The sequence below is a fragment of the Canis aureus genome, chromosome 7 (genome assembly GCF_053574225.1).
Source record: "Canis aureus isolate CA01 chromosome 7, VMU_Caureus_v.1.0, whole genome shotgun sequence".
NCBI classification, from domain to species: domain Eukaryota; kingdom Metazoa; phylum Chordata; class Mammalia; order Carnivora; family Canidae; genus Canis; species Canis aureus.
Window position 1 is genome coordinate 25846521 of NC_135617.1, and position 18755 is coordinate 25865275.

General features: G+C 33.1%; 1 protein-coding gene across 3 annotated transcripts in view; it reads right to left on the bottom strand.

The window, feature by feature from the left end:
• ZNF292 (zinc finger protein 292) overlaps window positions 1–18755 on the bottom strand; it is a 101528-nt gene that overhangs the window by 23463 nt on the left and 59310 nt on the right. For all 3 annotated transcript variants that reach the window (XM_077903151.1, XM_077903150.1, XM_077903152.1), the window contains 2 exons: window positions 17109–17244; window positions 2704–2906 (listed from right to left, as the gene is read on the bottom strand). In XM_077903151.1, coding sequence (XP_077759277.1) covers window positions 2704–2906; window positions 17109–17244 — 339 coding nt within the window. The remainder of the gene's footprint in view (window positions 1–2703; window positions 2907–17108; window positions 17245–18755) is intronic.

Genomic DNA, 18755 nt, shown 5'->3' on the forward strand with positions numbered 1-18755 from the left:
CCTGTGGGCTCTGTGCTCAGCAGGGAGTCTGCTTGAAAGATTCTCTCCTTCTGTTCCTCCCCCTACTAGCTCTCTCATGGGCAGGCATGCTCTCTCTCTCATAAATAAATAAATAAATAAATCTTGGGGCGTGTGGGTAGCTCAGCAAGTTAAGCATCTGCCTTCAGCCTGGGTCATGATCCCAGGTCCTGGGACTGAGCCCTGCATCAGGCTCCCTGCTCAGAGGAGAACCTGCTTCTTCCTCTGCCCCTCCCCCTGCTCATGCCTTTTCTCTCTCACATAAAGAAGTAAAATCTTTAAAATCTTTAAAAAAAAATAAAAAAGAACTTAAGTGGTAAACTTCTCATACTAAGGAAACAAAATGAAATCATGAGCTATTTTTTTTTAACTCTCAGGCTATCAAAAATTTAAGCAAATAATCTCCAGTATTAGGAAAGATGAAATTTCATATATTGTTTATGGGAGTATAAATTGGCATAATCTATCTTTTTTGGATAGTAGTATGGCCCTATCTATTAATTTAAAATGTGTAGACTCCTTGATCCAGCAATTCTGCTTCCAGAAATTTGCCCTATTAGCAGTGTATCCCTGACAAGAATAAAAGGATGTATATATAAGGAAACCATTTAAATGTCCCCTAGTCTGATTAAAGATATTACAAATCCATACTATGGAATTATGCAGCCATGAGAAAGAATGAGTTGATTTATATGGAATGATATGAAAAGATGTTCATAATAAATGGGAGAAAAGTGACCAGCAGTCAGGGTGTATATATGTATGTTTGAAGCATAGAAAAATATCAGAAAGGTTATGTATCAAATTTCAAACTGAATGATTACTTGGGGGAGTATTAAATGGATAAGTAATGGTTACAGAGTAAGAGGATTTTACTTTTTAAATTCTATGTTTACTTTAATGACACAACCAATAAAATACTGGATTTATAAGATACTAGGACACTGCTCACTTTGTTTTCCTAGATACTACTACAAATTCACAGTCTTCAAACTTCAAACAGGGACTTCAGAGCTAATCTAGTGATCCAACGTTTAGATAGTTTCCTATTAGAAGTCAGGCTTCTTTAGGCCAAGACTTATGCCTTAACTCATATTTAACCCCCCGCCCCCCCCCCCCCCAGTGCTTAGATAGCACACATCATTCACTTAATAAAAAACTGCCAAAGGGAGGATGGACAGACAGATTGACATAAGGGAAAGGAATGAACTGATGATTAAAGCTTTACTAAGGAGCTGAAAAATATCTAAGATGTGGGAGTAACACAATAATTTAGGAATTTTAGAAAAATTGTCAAAAACATTTCAAAAGCTATCTCAAGAAACTTTATGTCTGCCAATTTAACTGTCTACATAGCTATTCTGAACTAATAAGAAAACTTCAATCTCCTATTTTGCTCTGATATACAAAGACTAAATTGCCAATTATCTGAGATAAAAGAGAAATAAAGGAAAAAAAAAAAAACACCCTCTGATTTAGCCAATGTCCAAACTAATGATATAATTTCTTAGGCTACAGCCTTGGGCTCTATTCTACCTAGCCTAAAAATTCCCAGACATCACTCTTCCCAGAACCCTCATTATCTTCACCATCCACAATAACTTATTTCTAATCCTGGTCCAAGCCTACCTACCATCTTCCTCCTCTTTTTCTATTCTCAAATAAATAATAAATAAATTTTAAAAATCACACAATTAATACTATAATTACAACCTCTAACCTCATGTGGGCATTCAGCTGTCTGTATCTGTCTACTCAGCTGACTGCAAGCTCTGTTAATTGTCAGAGCTTTGTATCTCAACTCTTCCCATTACACATCTTTAAGTGTATCTATAGTCATTTTCTTCTCCTCTCTCTATTGCTCTGGAGTTGAAAGATAGTTAAATTAGAGATACAAGACACTTGTACGCATTAAATGCTCAATCAACGCTGTTCAACACATTACAGTTTTACCTAAATTATTTAAATGCATATTCCCTGTTTCTTGATCAACAACTTTTAATTTTCCTACTCTGTCTCCAACTTCATTTTGGAATTATGAGTCCTTCAAAATGCAAATTCCCATTTGGACCATGATTCTATCTCAGAATTCTGTAGTATAAAACAAATACATAAATACTATGCTTTATGCCAAACTAAAAGTTAAAAAAAATTATGTCTCACAGAGGAAATAAAGTTTTATATTAAATATGCAAATAAAATTTTGATCTTAATATATATACTTATCTATATATATGACTGCTCCCTAGGAATATATGTTTTTGAGCACATTATGCATGTGTATAAACAGAGAACATATTTTTAGGAGGAAGTCATATAAATTCTAGTTACTTAAATTAGCCAGTTAGAAAGATCTACAAGTATCTTGAAGTCAGGTAAAATGAAAGGTAAGGCCCAATTGCTAACAAATAAAAATACCCTACTTAATTGTTAAGCTACTCCCATCTTCCCATAATTTAACCACAGCAGGAAAAAGATTCAATTTAAAACAGAAGCTAGGTGAAATCAGTTTACATATAACTTTGAAAGCTTCTTAGAATCACTACCCAAGAGCATACTAAAATTTAAGATTGACAACAGTCCCTCACTATCTAAGAGAAAGAGTCGTCAAAGACATTCTAATCTAATTGAAAATTAATTTCTTCACTTTTAAAAATAATTACTAACAAAAGAAAACATACTCACCTCTTCGATTAACTTTTCATTTGGTGATGATGTACAAAGACAAACAAGGTAAGTTTGCTTAAAACTACCTTTTGTACCAATCTCTGGATGGTCAGAACACAGCTTTGCTAGAGCAGTTGCTTGACTTAACTGATTGGTTTTGATTAGATGTTTAATTCTCATATCCAACAAGATGGGACCCTCAAAAGCTAAAAATTCATTCACTTTAAAAAACAAGACATAATAGATTATTAACATTTGGTAATAATTCATTTGCAATACAAATACTTAAAAGGAATATCTTTTTTAAAGCACAGGAACTAATAATACTTTTTTCTTTGTGATTTTCTATTACTGTCATGCTATTATAAAATACTTGACTTTATAAAGCAAAAGGAGTTTATACTGCTAACTTTTAAAAGGTGCATTAAATATTTTTACCCACTTAGATTGAGGTGAATTAACTTTTATATGATAAAAATATTTTTGCATTGATTTCTAATAGCCCATGCTACTAAAATTACACTAATTCTTTTCCCTACAGCATTTATTCTTGAATATCAGACATTAGTATCCCTGCAAATCTGCTGTACTGGGGCATTACACACTTACATGGGTAATCACAAAAGAATGTTTGGGTATTTTAGAAGATGAGACTCAACTAATATTGTGTTCAATACTGATGATGTATTTTTCATGTTACAAAAGTGAAGTCTATTTTGCTTTAATAGGTGTTTTAGAACAAATTAATTATCTACAGAAAATAAATAGGTTCAAGAAAGTCTGATGAAACTTCTGCAGGTTTGAAATTTTTAAAACAGGAACTGATAAACCTCAACATTTGCTTAAGACCCACTTACACAGAATACATGTCTAGTCTGTTCAACTCTTTGAATTTCCTACTACTTGTTTGATCAACTACAAATAAGAATTTTTATTTTTTGTATTTGTGAAGGAGTTTAAGTTTTAACAAGTGCAAATTTAAACTTCTGTTTTCTGTACCAGAATGAGAAATGTTTAAAAATTTACTTGGTGATGGCTAGCCTGAAACCTTTGGAAGGCTTTTAGTAATATAATTTTTAAATACTCTAAATAAAACACAGAATTTGTCTACTTATGAACAAACTGGAAAACATGTCTAGCAAGTAATTTGTGGATTAAAAGATGGAGAATGAGAGATGTTCTTCCTTCTTTAAATAGCCTTTACTACCTTCTTGTACTTTTATTTTTTGGATCTAACTGCACTGTATTCCATGGTGAAGAGATTCTTCTATGAGATAGTATAACCATGGCTCCTCAGTATTAAAACCATGAGTGTATAATTTGACACAGGATCCCAAATTCCATCCTTTTCTACACCTTTGTACCTGTCACTCTTCATTCTATTCTACCCTCTGCCATATTAAACTAAATCAAAAAGTATAAAGATTGAGCACAGATAAATAAAATTAAATGCATAACTCTGTGTTGCCTCTAATCTTACATATACAGGACATTACTTTTATTATTGTTTTTAGTATCACACGATCCCACTGGGAAAATTATATTGCAAATATCTTTCACCATTTAGTTTACTGCCAAACCAAAAATCAGTAAAGATTCTAAATAAACGTAAAAATAAAAAAGTTAAAGTTCTGGCTATAAATAGGTCATAGACTTAAAAAACACCTTTAGTTTCGTAATACAATAATTCTCTTTAAAGGAAAAATCCAGCAATACAAAGTCTGAGAATTATTTAAAATACTCCCACTAAAACTTATAATCAACAAATTCTGAGGATTGTGGCAAAGATATTATTTAAAGGTGGCAAAAGTATTTAGTAAAACTGATGACACTGAATAGAACATGAAATAGTACCTAAAAATCTTAAATAGCAACACATAAATTAGAATGACAAATTGTGCAATATAATTTTTGAGCTAATTCAATATATAGAATATATGTTAACATAAGATTTCAAAAACATAGATATTTTTTCTTTTTTAATGATGGGAAACCACTGCCACACTTAGTGCAAAATTGATTCCAAAGAAATATAGACTATTAGAGCAGAAGGGACTTTACAGATAATTTTGTCCAGCTCCATCATTTGGCAGATGAGTAAACTGAGGCTCACAGAAAGTAAGTAACTTCCTAGGATCATAAAGCCAGTTAATGACAGAACCAGGACCAGAATAATGTGTCTTCTGACTTCCAGCTTAATATAGTGGTAGGATAAGAAAACCAAATTCACAGTAAATGTGACTACTTCTAATTAGATTGGCACTTCATAGCAGTAATGAGCTATGAAGTAGCATTATTTTAAAGGAAAATAATCATGCATTCTGAAGCTCAGGATTCACATGGATCAAAAGTAATTATATTTTAATACTCAATTCAGAACCTGCTGAACCTCTCCCCTAGCTTTTTCCATTTCTCCTGCATTGCCTTCCACTTCTGATCCCTTTATATCTTTTTACTGCTCTCCTATCTAGAACATGTTTTTTTCTTATAGCATTATAATATCCTTGAGTAGCTAGTCACATCACATCTCATGCTCTACACCTTGCTTTTCCCACTCCCATCCCAGAAAAATAAAAATATCTTGAATTTTACTTGTGTGTAGCTTTTTAATCTACTCTCTCTATATTTATGGACTTGAACAGAAAAGCAGCTTTTACTACCTTCGAGCCTAACAAGAAAGCTGGATGACATAATATCACAATGTAAATCAATATGTAGTCAGTTCAATTAAGAAAGAATGGCTTCTCTTCATAGAATGCCACTTACATAATTTTAAAAAATACTAGTTTCCACATTAAAGATAATTAAATATTTACAATATATAAGTTGAATTTTTGTGATCAATCATTACACAAATATTAAATGAGCATCCTATATACCAAAGCTTAGGCTAACTAGGTCCTAGATTTCCCTCAAAGTGGAGTCAACTTATTTACTGGGCAAGGTATAGACAACATCTCTAACAAGCATCTGAAATTGCATACAGAAATCTCTATCCCACAGTATGTTACCTCAATTTACTTAGTTGTGCTCAAGCAAAGAACCTAACAGTTTCCTTAAAAATGCCCTCTCGTGCTTCCTTCTCACACACACATTCAACACACCACCTAATTTTGTCACTGCTTATTGCCTAAATACTCCAACCCATTCACTTTTTTCCGTCTCTACTCCTGCCATTCATTCACCCACTCCTCCACTTTGTAGCATTATGCTAGTCATCTGCATCCACTCTTATACCATCACATTTCTACTAAGACCCACTTTCTTTCTTTCTTTTTTTTTTTTTAAGTACAACAGACTTGATTGTCTTCTCCTAAGTTAAAATCCTCCAATGCTTTCCCTTTGCCTTCAAAGAGTAAATTCTAAAATTTTTACCATGGCCTACCTGAATCTCCACCAACTATTCCTTTTTTAAAAATACAATTTGTATTTCCTTTTAAAAACAATTCAGCATTTGGGCAAGAAAGAAAATGCATCCAAATTGGAAAAGAAGTAGTCAAATAATCTGACGGCAAAGGATATGACCTTATTTGTAGGAAACCCTAAAAATTCCACAAAAAAACTATTAGAATAAATGACTTTAGCAAAGTTACAGGATACAATAATCAAAATATAAAAATAAGGTCAATTTTTATACACTAACAATGAACAACCTGAAAAGGAAACTAAGAAGAAAAATTTATCCTAAAATTCATATTAAATCTCAAGGAACTCCTGATAGGCAAAACAATTTTGAAAAAGAACAAAGTTTGAGGTGTCCCATGTCCCACTTCCTTACTTCAAAATAATATATATAAAGCTACAGTAATCAAAACATAGTGGTACTAGCATATAGACAGACATAGGCAATGCAACAGAGCATAAAGGCCAGAAATAAATCTTCACATATATGGTCATATGATCTTCAACAAGAATGCCAAAAATCACTCAATGAGAAATGGACAGTCTCTTCAACAAATGGTGCTTGAAAAACTCACATTCACATGCAAAAGAATGAAGTTGGACATTCACCGTATACCATATAAAAATTCAACTCAAAATGGATTAAAGATCTAAATTTAAGACCCAAAACTATAAAACTCCTAGAAGAAAACAAAGGAGATAAGCTTGAAGACACTGGAATTGGCAAGAATTTATTGGATGACATCAAGATAGACAATAAAAACAAAAACAGACAACTGGAACTACATCAAACCTAATTTTTATGCATCAAACGACAGAACCAACAGAGTGAAAAGGCAACCTACATAATGGGAAAAAATATGTGCAAATCATATACCTGATGAGGGGTTAATATCTACATAAAGAATACTTACAAAAAAAAAGAATACTTACAGCTCAACAATAAGAAATCAAATAGTCCTATTAAAGAGTTAGACAAAGGATTTTAACAGACATTTCTCCAAAGATGATATATATTTAACACATGAAAAGACACCAAACTAATCATCATAGAAATGAAATCAAAACAATGAGATATTACTTCATATCCATTAGAATAGTTATTACAAACAAACAAAACAAATGCTAACAAACCCAGAAAAGAAGTGCTGGTGAGGATGTGGAGAAACTGGAAGCTTTGTGCACTGTTCATGGGACTGTAAAATGGTACAACTTCTATGGAAAACAATCTGGAAGCTCTTCAAAAAGTGAAAAATAGAACTATCTACCATATGATTCATCCACGTCTGGGTTATGTACATAAAAGAACTGAAAGGAGGGTCCTCAAGTGATACACATGCACCCTCAGGTTCATGACAGTACTACCTACAAGAGCCAAGAAGTAGAAGCAATCCCAACGTCCACCAACAGATAAATACATAAAATAAATGTGGTATATCCATGCAATGGAATATTATTCACTCTCAAAAAGGAAATCCTGGGATATGCTATAATATGGATGATCCTTGACAATAAGAACATTATGCTAAGTGAAATAAGCCAGTCACAAAAAGGTAAATACAATATAATCCTACTTATAAAAGTAACTAAAGTAGGGATCCCTGGGTGGCGTAGCAGTTTGGCGCCTGCCTTTGGCCCAGGGCGCGATCCTGGAGACCCGGGATCGAATCCCACGTCAGGCTCCCGGTACATGGAGCCTGCTTCTCCCTCTGCCTATGTCTTTGCCTCTCTCTCTCTCTCTGTATGACTATCATAAATAAATAATAAAAAAAATTTTTTTTTAAAAAGTAACTAAAGTAATCAAAGTCATAGAAACCAAAAGTAAAATGGTGGTTAACCAGGGGCTGAGAGACTTGAGGTAGAAGGAGTTGAAACTAAATTGTTACAGAATTTTAAAAAATGTTGGAGAGACTAGGCAGCTTAGTCAAGCATCTAACTTCAGCTCAGGTCATAATCTCAGGGTCTTGAGACTGAGCACTGTGTCAGGCTCCATGTTCAGCGGGACATCTACTGGTCCCTGTCCCTCTGCCCTTTCTACTGTTTGTGTGTGCACTCTCTCTCTCTCTCTCTCAAATAAATAAAATTTTTTAAAAAACTGTTACAGAATTTTAATTTTGCAACATGAAAAGTTCTGGAGATACATTTTACAACGATATTAATATATTTAACACTACTGAACTTTTACACTTAAAAATGGTATGTGTTGGGCAGCCCGGGTGGCTCTCAATGGTTTAGCGCCGCCTTCAGTCCACGGTGTGATCCTGGAGTCCTGGGATCGAGTCCCATGTCAGGCTTCCTGCATGGAGCCTGCTTCTCCCTCTGCCTATCTCTGCCTCTCTCTCTCTCTGTCTCTCATGAATAAATAAATGAAATCTTTTAAAAAAAATGGTATGTTTTTTACCACAATCAAAAATCACTGCAGCACTGTTAATCACAAAAATTTCATATTTAGAAATTTAATAAAAATAGAATACCTCAAGCTGTAGATAAGCGGTTCTTAACTATGGTTGTACAATTAGGTTGATCTTCTTAAAAGTATTAATGCCTGGGGCTGAGACCCAGAGACTCTGGTCTGAGGTAGACCTCCAGCCTTGAAATGCCTAAAACTCTATAGGTGATTTAAGCGTAGCCAGGATTGAGAACCACTCCTCTAGGAATCTATATATCGTGTCCAAATTACCATTAGAATCTATATTTCGTGTCCAATTACCAATTAGAGATAGTCTTAATCTTTGCCCTATCCCTCACCCTTTCTTGAGGGAATACATTACATTTATAACAAACAGAATCTTTTACTTAAAAGATTTCAGAATGTCTTAAATCATGTTGCTTCCTTTTTCGTTAAATCTGAAACTTTATGGTCATTACCTGATTATGGTAAAACTTTATGATAACAGATTTTCTGACTTGACTGCTGTGAAACAGAATTTTTAAAAGACCAAAAAAAAAAAAAAATCCATACCATAGGTGAACCTAAAATTTTTGTGTGAATTAAAATTTCACTATGAGTTTTGCATTAATTAAGTTGACATGGGGTGCCTGGATGGCTCAGTGGTTGAGTGTCTGCCTTTGGTTCGGGGCATGGTCCCGGAGTCCTGGGACTGAGTCCCCACATCAGGCTCTCCATGAGGAGCCTGCTGCTTCTCCTTCTGCCTATGTCTGTGCCTCTCTCTGTGTCTCTCATGAATAAATAAATAAAATCTAAAAAAAGAAAAATTAAGTTGACATATTTATATATATATATATAAATTATTATAAAACAGACCCATTAAAACAGAATGCTTCAAGATATTTTAAGAAACTATTGAGTGTATTTTATTTTAAAATCATTTTTAGTAAAAATGAAAATTTGGGGGTCACTATATTTTTATTTAATTATATAATAGAGTATAATTAATGTTAAATACAAATATGTCATCAGCGTAAAATGGGAGCAAACACTTTCACAGGCTTACTACAGTTAAATTCTATCAGCTTAATTCTATCCAGTCACTATCCTGATAATTTAAGGGTTATATGTAAGTAAAGTCTAATTTAGAAGTGATTTTTTTTTAAGATTTATTTATTTGACACAGAGAGAGAAAGTGAGCAAGGGCACAAGTGGGGGTGGGGGAGGTAAGGAGTGGGGGGTGGGGAGTAGCAGGCATTCTCTATATAGACGCGTAAAGTTACATATACATACACAAAAAATATACCAAAAGTATCAAAAAAATATCAGTATAGTAACTAGAGATTTACCATCTGAAAGTAAATGCAGCTGCATGCAATCAGATCTGACCTCATCTGGAAAGAATGAGTTATCACCTGCTCTCACCTTCTATCTCCCCTCCCTTCAAAATATTACATCTTATGTAAACTAACATGTGATAAACCAGAGAACTTATCCACCTTCGCTTTTAAATGCAAAGTTTATTACTGAAATAAAGATTTATTTTCTCACAAAATTCTTAAAGATTTATAAGTACTGTGGGAAAGCTTAGCCTTCAGAAATTTCCTTTGAAAAAAAAAAGGGTTCCGGGGTGGAAAAAAGGACAGCAGGGCTTAAGATTCAAGAAAGGATGGGTAAGTTAACAAAAATGTGAATTGTACAACTGCAAATTATCCCAATATAGAAGTATAAGGAAAAGGGTGAAGAAATTCAGTGTGATTGTAATAGAAAGGTCTCACAAAGTTTATATTGTAAGATGACATCATGTACAAAACAGAAAACAGGCTGAGGACCAAGGATGCATGCATCATGACTGTTAGGTTCTAACCTATGCAAAATGTTATTGAAGCTAGAACCCAAGATGACCCCTAGAGCTCACCAAAAATATTGAGGACAATCAAATCGGCAGAGGTGGGTATCTTCTGGAGAAAAGACGGTTCCTTGGGTGTGATATAAATAATCAAATAAATAATCTCTGTCTCCTGACGGAGAAAAAGGAGAATTCCTCTAATGGTGGTTTTATTAATAAGCTTTAGATTTAAAGGGGCAGAATGAACAATGGAGCAAATGGAAATAGATGGGAAAACCTAATTTTCAAAATGGGGCTGAGCAATAGATGTAATCCTGAATAAAAGTCTCAAAATTAATTATATTAAAAACATGGCTTGTGATCATTCAGAAGATATGTGAGCATTCAGAGCCAAGACAGATTCAATAAACATAAATTAGGTTACAGTTGTCACAAAATTATCTCAATATATATCAGAGACCCAAATGTAAAATGTGGAACTGTAAGAGAGAAATGAAATTATGAAAGAAATCTATGGAACTCTAGGTTATGTAATGAATGAATATGTATGTATGTATTGCTATTTTTATTTATTATTTTATTTTATATTTTTCAGTATAGTTCACATAGTGGTAATGAGTTTTTAGATAAAACACCAAAGGCATGACCCACAAAAGAAAAAATTCCTAAGTTGGACTTCATTAAAATTTTAATTTTCTGCTCTGTGAAAGACACTGTTAAGGAAAAGGATGAACCACAGACTAGAAGAACGTATTTGCAAAATTTGTATCTGATAAAGGATTCATATCCAAAATATACAAAGAACTGTTAAAATTTAACAATAAGAAAACAAACTTATTTTAAAAACAGGGAACAAAAATCTAAAGGGATGCCTCACCAAATATATACAGATGGCAAATATGCATATGAAAAGAATGTTCAGTATCTTATATCATTACAGAAATGCTAATTAAAACAAAAATGTGATATTACTACACACCTATTAGAATGGCTACAATTCCCAAAATAGGTAATCCCAATTACCAATGAGGGTCTAGAGCAACATGAATTCTCATTCATCGCTGTGAGAATGAAGAATGGTATAGCCACTTTAGAGAACAGTTTGGCAGTTTTTTACAAAGCAAAACATAGTCTTACATATGATCTAACAATCTTACCCCTAGTATTTACTCAACTCCTGTGAAACTTATGTCCTCCCAAAAACTTGCATACAAATGTTTATAGTAGTTTTATTCATAAACAGAAATGGTAGCAACCAAGATGTCTTTTAATAGGCAAATGGATACAGAAACTGGTACATGCGTGCCACATATATTATCATGGAATACTATTCAGCAATAAAAAGAAATGAGTTGTTAAAGTATTCAAGACCTAGGTAAATGTTAAATGCATACTGCCAAGTAAAAGAAACTAGACCAAAAGGCTGTATCATTATATGACAGTCTCGAAAAGGCAAAACTATAGAGATGGTAAATAAATCAGTAGTTATCAGGTGTTCAGGAAAGGGTTCAACAGGTGAAGATGTTGATTTTTTTTATGGCAGTGAATCTATTCTGTATGATACTATAAAGGTGGATACATGGTACTATGCATTTGCAAAACCTCTAGAACCTTACAGCACAAAGAAGGAATCTTAAAGTATGCAAATTTTATTTAGGAGGTTGGGGAAGCCCAAGATGAAATGAAGAATATGGCAAAAAAAAAAACACACAAAAAAACCCCCAACCCCCCCCCAAATAAAAACCCCACTGTATTAACAAATATTATGAAAGAACTTCACTGAAAGAGGCAGGGAAATAAAGTGCTCACCTAACCAACTCTGGATGAGTAGAGTCTATTAGAAAAACGGCAAGAGAAATTGTACATAGCATTGTATTCTAATCAATAAAGTTGTTTTCCTCAGAGGTATAAGTTATCAATTATGAAACCACTATACATGTATACTAAGACTGATGGCCAGTGATACTAGGTCAGTCTGAACAGGCTATATTATTGCATGATTCCAATTATATAACACTCTGTTGAAATGAGAGGTTATAGATAAGCCAGAAGAGAAGACTTGAATGATTCTTTCAGTATGGATTAGACTAAAAGACATTAGTACGAACGCTCATATTTAGTTTTACATAAATACAGCTCGTTATATATGGAAATATGTATAGATGTATCTATACATAGATTAGTATACCTACATATATTTTCTTGCTTTATCTGTTGAGTGTTCCTAGAAGCAATGATACCCTAGAAACAATGTCACTTTAGTAGCAATAAACACACCCAATTACCAGGTCTTGGTTTCTAACACTGGTCTCCAAGAAAAAAGAACAAAGGCTCTTGATTCTAGAAGTAGGGCAGAAAATATGTAAAATAAGCTAGAGTACTTTATAATGCCAAAAATCAAGAAAGTACCCAAATAAAAAACAACCCATAATGATGGGTATAAAGGAATACAAAAGTTAAATCAGAGAGTTCCCAATGGCCAAAGCTGGGACAATTTGAGCAACAAAGTAAATAAAGTAGTTTTGGATTATGACCAAAGTGTAAAATGAATTTCCATTAGTCCATATTGATATAAGTAAATGACTGAATAAATGGGGAAAAGACAAATCTCTATAAATTTCAAATAATCTGTGTAGACACTCCCCCCTCAAGGAGGTAGGGCTTAAATTTCCACCTCTTAAGTGTGGGCTGCATGTAGCAACTTCCTTCCAAAGAGTACCATATGGAAAAGGAGAAAAAGAGTAACTTTAAAATGGAGAAACCTGACATACTACCTCTGCCAGGTCATCAAAGTTAACATCAATAGTGAGAAGTCATGCGGACAGTATGTACCCCTGATATGATGTGGTAAAAATGGCATTTTACCTCTGTTATCTTCCTCCCCAAATCCGTAAGCCCAATTCTAATCATGTGAGCAACATCAGACAACTCCCAATTAAGGGACATTCTACAAAATACCTGACCAGTATTCCTCAAAACTGTCAAGGTCATCAAAAACAAGGAAAGTCTGAAAAATTGTCACAGCCAAGAGGAGCCTAAGAAGACATGACGACTAAATGTAATGTGGTATCCTGGATGGAATCCTGGAACAGAAAAAGGACATTAGATAAAAACTAAGGAAATCTGAATAAAGTATGGAAGTTAGTTAATAACACTGTATTAATATTGGTTTATTAACTGTGACAAATGTATCATACTAAGGTAAGATATGAAGAGTAGGGAGAACTGGTAGTGGGTATATTGGAACTCTTCACAATTTTTTTGTAAATCTAAAACTATTCTAAAATTAAAAGTTCATTTTTAAAAATAATGAATTAGGTCATATTAACCTCAGTATTAAACACTATGACTTAAGAGAATTCTAGCCAAATACTTGTTATGGTGTTATGGTCTTTTATCAAATCCTTATATACAAAAAAGGAGAATGATGGAGCAGAAGACATAAGGAAAAACAGGTGTATTTTATCAAACAACCATAATCAAAGAGTATTGATTAAAGGACTGAAGGCAAGAAGGAAGGTTTCTGTAAGTATCCTGGGGCTAGGTTTCTGTAAGTATCCTGGGGCTAGACTTCTGGACATGACCATTTTATGGTTATTTTTCAAGGACCTGGATGCCAACAGAATATATGTTAATAAGAGGAAACTGATAAGGACAAAAACCTTGAATAACAAAATCAAGACTGCAAAGAATATTGAAAAGTTGCAAAACACAGAATGAATCTAACAGTGAAATTAAGCAGGGGAAAAAAAAAAAAGCAATGCTTCGTGTGCCAAAAGACAAAGTATAAAAATGTAGTTGATAATTTAAGGGTAGCACTTGTTTCTTAAAATGTTTGTATGGTTTTAGTAATCGCACCAAGTTGTGAGAATGATGTGGCTACCCGAAAAGTTTAATGTCATCTTAAGTCACACTACAAGTATAAATTGTTAGAATGAAAAATACAAGAGTACCAATGACCTCAAAGCTTATTAGATCATATTTAGGGTACACGTTAAGTTCTGAGAATTAGATATTAAAGAGAACAAAATGCACTAAAAAAACAGAATCATGATTGTAGATTTAAAATCTTTTAAAATCTCAAAAAATAAAATAAAATCTTTAAAAATCTCAATTGCTATGGCATGAAAGAGGGATTTATACTTTGTTTGGTATAGCTCTAGCAGTAGCACTAGATCCAAAACATGGAATTCTAAGAATGCAGTTTTCACAATTTTCATAGTCAAGATTTTCTAATCACAGGTTAAGAATAGACTGAACTACACAGCAAAGCACTCTCTAGCAAATAAATTGGTGTTTAAGCAAAGGCCAACTTATCAGTGATATTTTAGAAGGGCATTAAAATTGAGTAAAAAAATAAACATTGTCTTTCCAATCTTGAGATTATGACCAAAGAAAGGTATAAGTAACATGTAAGCTTAAAGTTCCTGTAATATTCAAAGGCCACCTACTTGAATTATGTTGATTTAGTTACTAGTTACTTTATTCTAGGATGCTAAAACCTTGAAATCAAATCAGCATTTCCACCCACCCTTAATCCCCCAAATCAAAGAGCATTTTTTGGTTTACCTGAGTTTTAGTGGGTCCAAACTTAAGTCAATCAAAAAAAATATTCAGGATTAAGTAGATTACTTTCAATTATTACATTAAACCTCCAAAGGCTTCACTATAAACAAACTAATAAGCATAGCCTACTGAGATATACTCATTATTCTCTAAGACCTAATTCTTCTCTTCAAACTTGTTATAGATAAGTTAAACTAAGAAGCTGGATATTTAAAGCTAAAAATTCCCTATCCTTTTGAACCATCAAGTTTGAAAATGTAAATAAATAAATAAATTAACATTTGTGTAAAATGTTAATTCCTTCAGCTTTTTCAATAGAGGTAACAAACATACACTTCTAGGTTATGTGATTATCCATAAAATGACTCTCATCAAAGACACATTCTAAGTAACAGAGGACCAAGTAGTCATTATGGCTGCAAAATCTCTGTCATTTAACATCTGATTGTTTCATTGAGTTTTATTAAAGTCTAGCTACCTATAATCCACTGCTATTGTAAGAAACTTGTCTTGACTGAATAGTCCAAATTACTCCAGTAGCTATGTCAGGCAAAGAATGAGAAATAAAGCAGCACAGAGATGGGCAGAGAGTGTTAATAGAAATGATGTTAGGCACATTTAAGCAAGTAAGGAAACTGAGCACATATTCTTTTAAAATAAATTTTAAATCCTGCTAAGGTAAAGGTTCCATTTTCCTGTTTTAGTGTAATGTGTGAGTTTGGCAAAAATGCTCTTCAGAAATTGACAACAGAAAAAAGGAGTTAATTATTTAAGCTAGGTATGATTTTATTAGGCAAGGTGCAACAAGGCATGATATAAAAAGGAGAGAGGTCTTGACTTCAATTCCTGGCTCTGCCTCATATCACTGGCAATGTGATATAGAAAAGACAACCAATCTTCCTGAGCCTCCATTTTCTCATCTGTAAAACAGGGATAATAAAGATCCTACCTTTTTCACAGGATCATTGTGAAGGTTAAATGAAATCATAAATATAAAAGCACATTTCACACTGTTAGGAATTATACAATGTAATCTGATATTATGAATATATTACATCCAGTATTTCCAAAAGCTGAATAGATTAGAAAGTATAATTTGATTATAAGAACAAAATCATAGTGGTATTAGTATACTGCGAATGTAACTAATAGGCCAAAGGCAAAAAATTCTAAGATTTTCAACTTTTAATGTTGTTATTATTACTAATTTAAATAATGAGAGTCCACTCCTCATTTCTCCAAGGTCATGGGAATACTGCAGCTAATCTGTGGATATCCACGATGTGAGGAGGTACTAAAAATAGTTTGCTTATGAAAATTAAGGAACAGATAACATTTCTAGGACTATCAGGAAAGCATGGAGAAATGGTAAGGGGGAGCCAGGTAGAAAAAACCATCTTGAAAAGAAGTTTGGAGATTGGCTGGGAAGCCTTTTGGTAAATATCAATGTACCAGAAGAGTTCACAAGCAATGGACCTAACACTCCTTTCTCAGAGCCTTCATAATTTGCTATTACAAAGCAAAGTACCTAAAGTTTGCCATTAATCAACAAGCAAAGCAGCAATAAACAACAGAAGAAGTTTATTTACTTCTTCAGTTAAATACCTTGGGAAAGGTTCTTGAAAAATAATTTCAAGAAAGTATCAAAGACAATAACTGTGCTCTTCCTCATCGTATGTACAATTTTTCAGCTCTGAACATTAAGTGTTATACATATTATTAGTGATTTAGCCATCTACTTCCAACAGGACATCTGCCAGTTTATACAACAACAAAACGGAATAAAATAAGATGGAGCAATAAGCTGTTTGAGAAAGAGTACTAATCTTAGAGTGAGAAGAGTTCCAGGTTTAATTTCTTTCTCTATTTTGAGGAAAATCATTTAACTACCCTACTTCTGCTTCCCCATCTGTCAAGTAAGTTACCAAATATAAGCGAGATTGCCACCTGTCAGGATGTCGCAGAGGGAATTCCTCTACTGAAAAGATGTTGGGAAAAATTTTAGCTTTGCTGTTACTCTACGACTGTGTAATGTCCTACAAATACATATTCCCCCAAATAAAATAAAGGTGAAGGGCCTGAAGCACCTCAGCTAAAATTTATTAAATGGTCCTTCTTTGGGAAATCTTGAGATGAATTATATTTATCAAAACAATTTTAAGTACTTATTTTTTCTAGTCTAATGATTCTTTTTTTCTCTCTCTCTAGAAAATTTACCTTTATCCTTATCCAATGGTTCCTGGGAAAGAATAGTGCACAGTACCGGGTTTTTCCACACCCCAGTCTCTTGAGCTAGAGTAGCTAAAAAATGCAATTCACAGCTGCCATTCTCCATCAGCTTTTCATGAGCTACCTATAAATATTAAATAAACATCCAAAGAATTACAACAGATTTTTAAAAGCAAGCTTATCAGGCTCTAAAAATAATACTAAACTTTTGAAAAATAAGAGTTTTATCTTAAAAATTTCACATCACATTACAAAGTGCTGAATTCTTTTATTTCTAATTTTTAAAGATGAATCTCAAGAACTGTATCAATTATAAATTTTAAATAAATACAATGTATTTCTAGAATTAAGTCAAAATTATTTTCCCCCAAAATCTAAACCAAGAGCAAAGTTATTTCTCAAGGAAGCTATCAGAATATCCACAGCATAAAAGACCTTACATATTTTATATATCCTTTGTGTTAGTAAAAAAAACTTTTTCCAAAAACACTTCTACCATTAATAAAGGACAGATTTGCATTAAGGCCTAAGTGACAATGTACACAAACTCCAATAAAAGGGACTTATGAAAACAACTAAATGCATGATTTTTCATTTAATCATTACATAGCCTTGGCAATATTCTATTTAAAGCTGACATTAAAACCTGCTTACTAGTTATTCTCAAGTGTTCATGCAATTAGCATATTCTTCAGGACAAAAGACCAATGGTTTTTATTCAATTCAGAAAACGTTTATTGGGAATTTCACGGGCAAAGGACTAGGGAAGAGAGCAACTGGTCCCTGCATTTATGGGGTGTATCCTCTAATGTGGTAAAGAAAGGTTAAAAAGGTAAAACACAGGCAAAATCAAACAAATGCTGTTAAGCAGGTATAAAATAATCCCAAGGAAGCTCTGAAATGAGAGCTAAGTGTCATGAAAACTCCTGAAGCTACATGTAATGTTTATACGAAAAGTCTATTTCTCAAAACCATAAAGTCTTCCCACACAACAAGTTCCAGTGCTTTAAGAAAGTTTCTTTGAACAATTGTTGAAAGCTACCATATAAGGATTTAAAGAGTTATTTCCTTTTCATTAACCCCTATGAAAAAGTATCAACTAGTGCTACTGTTTCAAAAAGAAAAATTTTAAAGTTTATTATATGCTGACAAAATAAATAGCATGAGGAATTCAGTATTGTATTTGTATATAAAAACAACTTAATTCTGGGGTAGAGTGCCAAACAATGAAAAGTTCTAAGATAATTATTTAAAAATAAATACTTGCTGTCAAAACAACCTAAGACATGAGTTATTGATATGCTGAAGTAGAAACTGAGCAATCAAATAGTTGCAACGTGACAAACAAGACAGGACACCTTTATTTCAACAAACAGTTATTATGTGTAAGACACTATGTGGGATCCTATGATATTAAGATATAAAGCCTACCTTCAAGAATTTTACAGTTGATGAAGATTTTAATGGTTAATATTAAAATATGAAAGCTGACTTCTCTAACTATAATTTATTTCACATGCTTCTGAAGTTTGAGACTAATTCTCTTGAATATATCTCCTACAGAAAAAAACATCAAGCCAAAACATATTTTATGAACTCTGGGTAGAGAAAGAGACAACTATACTTTCTGAAGCT